The sequence below is a fragment of the Vigna angularis genome, chromosome 2 (genome assembly GCF_016808095.1).
Source record: "Vigna angularis cultivar LongXiaoDou No.4 chromosome 2, ASM1680809v1, whole genome shotgun sequence".
NCBI classification, from domain to species: domain Eukaryota; kingdom Viridiplantae; phylum Streptophyta; class Magnoliopsida; order Fabales; family Fabaceae; genus Vigna; species Vigna angularis.
In genome coordinates, this window is record NC_068971.1 from 7,129,218 (window position 1) to 7,134,493 (window position 5,276).

At 35.9% G+C, this 5,276-nt stretch overlaps 1 protein-coding gene across 1 annotated transcript; it reads right to left on the reverse strand.

The window, feature by feature from the left end:
* Nucleotides 1-326: 326 nt before the first annotated feature.
* Nucleotides 327-3,164, reverse strand: LOC108327206 (U-box domain-containing protein 15). The gene is made up of 4 exons (XM_017560935.2): nt 2,814-3,164; nt 2,183-2,299; nt 1,517-1,942; nt 327-1,410 (listed from the first exon to the last, which is right to left on the reverse strand). Exons 1-4 carry the CDS (start codon nt 3,114-3,116, stop codon nt 367-369), a joined length of 1,890 nt encoding a protein of 629 aa, XP_017416424.1. The 5' UTR covers nt 3,117-3,164; the 3' UTR covers nt 327-366.
* Between the last annotated feature and the right edge of the window lie 2,112 nt (nt 3,165-5,276).

Below are 5,276 nucleotides of genomic sequence, written 5' to 3' on the forward strand. Positions count from 1 at the left end.
TAAAATTTTGTTCAAATAAGTCGAAATTACTGTTGGTCCGTGATGGTGAATTGAGTGGTTCCTATTATTTTAACTTATTAAATTCCAACAATGAACCAGTATTTATTCCGGGAATCTACACTATTTCATTGTGGCTTGATACGGTTATGATGCATGTATTTAATTTAATTATATAGTCTTTATTTATTTAAATACTTAAAAATTAAATTTAAAAATCAATGTTTAAAGTATATCTCCATGAGGATTTGATTGAAGAGAAGTTTTAATTACAGTTTGAAAGTTTAGTTTGTACATGAGAATACATGAAAGAAAGAAATAGTTTAGTTTACTATGAAATGATACTACATTAATTGGAGAAAGGAAAGATTAAATCTGCTCGCTCTTGGTTATGAGTTCTAAGATTGCCATTGCTTTCCTCTGTGCTCTATTTGTTCCATTTTGTTTGATTTCTATCAAATGTTCATACACTCCAAACTGAAGTGCTGCCAATATGAAGGATGAGTTATTTAAGCACAACTCAAGAAGAACTGAGGCTGCACATTCCTTGTTCTTCGGACTTCCTTCTCGCATGAACTGAACAAGAATTTCGATGAAACTAAGTTGTCCAATCTCTTGTCTTCCTTCTGAATTTGAGACAAGGAGTAACAGAATGGAGAGAGCCTCATCAATCAACCCTAAGTTTACGTCCTTCAGCAACTGAACCAAAGGTGCTACAATGCCAGCCCTAATGGCCCTACCTTTGTTTGCTTGGTTCAGTGATAAGTTGAAAAGAGCTGTGATAGCATCTTTCTTCCCTCTAACTGTTCCATTCTTCAACAAATTCACCAAAGGTGGCAACCCATTTGATTGACCAACAATCTCTTTAATCTCATCAAGCATTGACAAGCTAAATAAAGTTGCTGCTGAGTTTTCCTTAGCCACACAACTTCCATTCTCCAAAACTTCTATGATGGCTGGAATCGCACCTTCTGATGATATAAGTCTCTTGTTACCCTCATCAATTGATAGGTTCAAAAGTGCTGTCACAGCATGCTCTTGTATTTTTGAATCTGGATACGACAGTAGTTGCACTAGTGGTGGTATTCCTCCACATTCAGCAACCAACACCCTGTTCTCAGCATTCTCCTTTGACAACATACGTATCTTCTCCACTGCTTTTCTCTGCTCTTCTAAATGAATGGACCCTAAGCCGTCAACCAAACAAGGAATTTCCTCTTTGCCTGGACAACTTTCTTTTGCTGAATCGTACTTTTTGGGAAGCTTGAAGTTGTTGTTCACACACCATTCTTCGATCAAATTTCTCAATGCGCAGTTTGGTGCCAATGACATGTGCTGCAAAGGTTGCCTAGTCTTTGGGCATGTGTTGTGGTTGGCTTCGAACCACTTCTCTATGCTTTCCTTTTCAAATGTCTTTGTTATCACAACAAATTTTCTCTCTCAGTACAGGTAGAACAAATTCATAATATTTAATGCACATTTGTTTTTCATTTTTCTGATAAAAAAACCATGTGTTTACCTGTCCACTTGCTATGATAACAGGATCTGTCATGATTTCTAGTGTTATTGGGCAGAGAAACTCGTGTGGGATGACCAAAGAGGTGGACCTCTCTAGCATCTTGGGTGCGACAGGATCGTCAAGGACAGTGGTTTCTGGCATGCCTGCAACGCGTTTGAATTTGTTGAGAAGATTGATTATTCGCGTAGTACTTTCAATCTGTTGCCCTTTTCTTTCTTCTGCAAGTTGCCTGATGGCCATTGTTTCTATGTTAAGTTCCTCAACACTATGAAGCTCCAACTTTTTTGCCAGCCTCTCGATTATAGCACTGTCAGAATTTCTATCATCCTCGTCAGAGAACACTACCATCATATCCATCGCAAGTTCTATGTCCTGTGTATCAGTTCTTCTCCTCGCTCGCTTCAGTTGCACGTGCATTAGCTCAAGCTGAAGAACAAAGTTTAAGAATAATATGATGTATGGTTCATGGTTTTGTGAATGCGACTAGAATTCATGCACCCAGAAAGAAAGAAGAACAAACTAATAATCACCATTACCAACAAGGGAATTTCTTTCAAGGGAATTTCTTTCCACAATTTTGTGAAATACCAAATTCAACAACTTTCAAAACCATTCTTCCAAAAAATGAAAAAACAAGAGAAGATATGAGAAACGAAAAGGACATACCTGCTCTTTGACTTCATCCGAGATGCCCATTTCCTCACAAGGCACGCCACCAAACGCTTGGCTTAATTTTTCATACACTTTCTGAAACGTGGCCATTATCGTCTCTGTCTCCAAAGACTGAACCAGAACAAATAACAAAAAACACCAAAACGCCACTTTAATAAACGTTCTACATTAATTTTACACCTTCAGAACCCAACAAACAACCCATTTTGCCTTGCAAAACAAGAAATGGATAAACATTCACGAATTAACTTTTCACCAAACAATAATTCTACATCACACGTTATTAAATTCATCATTCAATAACTCAACATTGCATCGACAATTGTTTCGTTTCAACCAAGGTTGTTAATATTCCAATTGCAGTTTTGTGCAATCCTTTGTATTGTGGAAACTACAGACAAACAAGTCTACGTAGTCTCAATTGTAGTTGCATCAAGATTTTATAGCTGCACGAAATTGGAAAACAACCTTAAATATATCCCTCAAGAGTGTTTGTGTTAAAATTTTAGATAAATATAGAAAGAACCAACTAGTTTTTGTTCAAACAGAAGAAACTAGCTCCCATAACAAATGAAGGTTAAAATTATAGGTGAAAAACACGAGAGAAAAGGGATTAATTAATTACGAGGTAAATCTTGCTTCCTTGGTTGCACAGTTGCAACAAATCCTTGGCGAACAATAGCGCCTCCTTGAATTTGACTAACCAAGCGACGCCGTTTTTCGTAAAGGGTTGTGGGATGTCGCGAAGCTCTTCCAAGATCGGCAACATGAGCTTGAAACGGCGCACGAGGTTGTGGCACTCCCTCCGCTGCGTCCTCCGGTAGTCCCCGAACTGAACCACCGATTCGATGACTCGCTGCACCTCCTCCACCGGGTCATACTCCTCATCTGACAAAGTCGACTCGTCCGAGTCGTTCCCCATCGCCATCTTCTCTCCTTCCGCTCTCTCTGCCTCACTTATGGTACGCCATGCACGCACGTGGTTACGTAATAGTCAGGTTTTGACCCAAAGAATCAAAAGTGGATTAAGAAAAGAAAAGCTTGTATTTTGTGTAACCCATTCTGTTTATGGTTAGTTTGGTTTGGTTGATCATATGATTGTTTGTTCTATTCCGACATTCTCCTGTTTTTCGTGCTTGCCCGTATATTTCGGGATTCATCTCTCAGTTAGGAAAATATTATCAGAAAAAAATATATACTCAACATTTTCATTTCTATTCTTTTATATAAAAAAGTCAGAGACATTTCTATTGATTTCAAGTGCTTAATTGTGTCGTCTATGTTGGCTAATTAATCTCTTGAAAATTTATTCAATGAAATTTTGTAAAAGAAATATAAATTTATTTGAATAATTTACCTATATGTTAAATTTGTAACTATGTATCTAAAAAAAATAAAGCATCAAAACGATGTTGTTTTGCATAATTTGAAAAACAGGACAATGTTAATTTTGTAACTGTTTGTTGGAGGGATATTGAGGGAAATGTTGTGGGAATAGAAGGTTCGATGGAGTTTTAATCTATAGTAGGTGTGTTTTTTGTGACAGTCAGGCTATGTATTCAGCTTGTTGTTTGAGACACGCTGCAGAGGGAGAGGGAGGGAGTTGTTCGGCGCAAGGTAAATGGGGATAAAAACTTATGGTTTACTTTTTACTTAGGGGTAGAATGGGTATCCAAAATTTTATGGAGGTGCAAAACAAATAAATGGGTGAAGGAAATAATAACCCAATTAAAAACCAGTTCGGAAAATTTAGTGCAATCGACTGGCCCATCAAAATAAAAAGAAAGTTATATTATTAAATACACATTTAGTAAAAAAATGTAAAATTATAAAATAAGGTAATGTAACATTTCATTAGAATATATATATTAATTTTAAAACTTATAAATATTAAATAATTTAAGTATATGGTTAAATAATTTAAGTTTATTATTATTTTGTCGTTGAAAGTTTAAAAAGTAAGAATTGATAATTAGTGCAAATGTAAGTAAATTAAAAAATTAAATTTAATAATAAAGGAAAAATAATTGAGTGAAAATTTAAGGTTAATTACTTGCAGTAAATTTTAAGGATAACTAATTAATGTTTTTCCGTTAAACAAACCAATTATGAAAAGTACACAATTTTTTAAACTATTCGTGTGAGAGCCCAGAAATTTAGTGTTATGAAGGGACAGATGTCTTAAAATAACGATATCAAGTGTTGCATGAGCATATAAATAGAAAATTTAAACAAAGATGGTCTCATTATTTTCAGACTCTATATCTCTCTAAAACAAAATCATCTACCTTTTCTCTCCCTTCTCTCTAGAAATTCTCACTTTTTCTTCATCTGATCATCAATCAGGCCGTGGTTGAGCCTTTTTGGTATCAAGAGCTTTCCTTTGCACCGATCAAGTTGTTGTTTTGAGCTGGTAAGTTCAATTCCTTTGTCTTTTTGAAAAATCCAACATTTCCTGTCACATGCAAGCCTTGTGCGGTCTTGCATGTGTTCATCAGCCTTTCATTCTGATTATGTTTCTATTTCTGGTTCGGTGGTCGGTTTCCTTTCACCGATCCAAAGTCTGTAGACTGTCTTGGTATCACTTGCAGTTTAGCAAACTGTGGAGAAGTTAAAGTTGTCAAGTTGCTTTAAGGTAAGGGAAGTTAGACAATTTCATTACTTAGTTTTGATGTATGAAAATGTTGTTTGATGATGTTGCATGTATGTGAAATTGAATGATTTTGTGTTCGGTTGAGTTGGTGTGGACTGTTAAATGGTTGTGTTTATGTTGTTTGTATTTATGCTAAGTTTCTGGTTCATGGCCGAGTGAATTGTGAGGAAGTGGGATAGTAATTGGAGAATTATGTCCGGTATGAGTGTGGTCGGTATAGAGAATCTGGGTAAGTGGTATAAGACTTGTTAGAACCCTCGAGTCACTCAAAACGGTACTAAAATCAGAAAATCTGATTTTCGGTCTTTGAGTTCATGATTCTGCAGAATTGAACCTCAAATCTGAGATGAAGCTCTTCAAATTATGTTAGAAATGTTTTAGATATTCGTAGTGCATCGTATAGGATGTTGGATACAAGATTGGAGGATTAGAAGT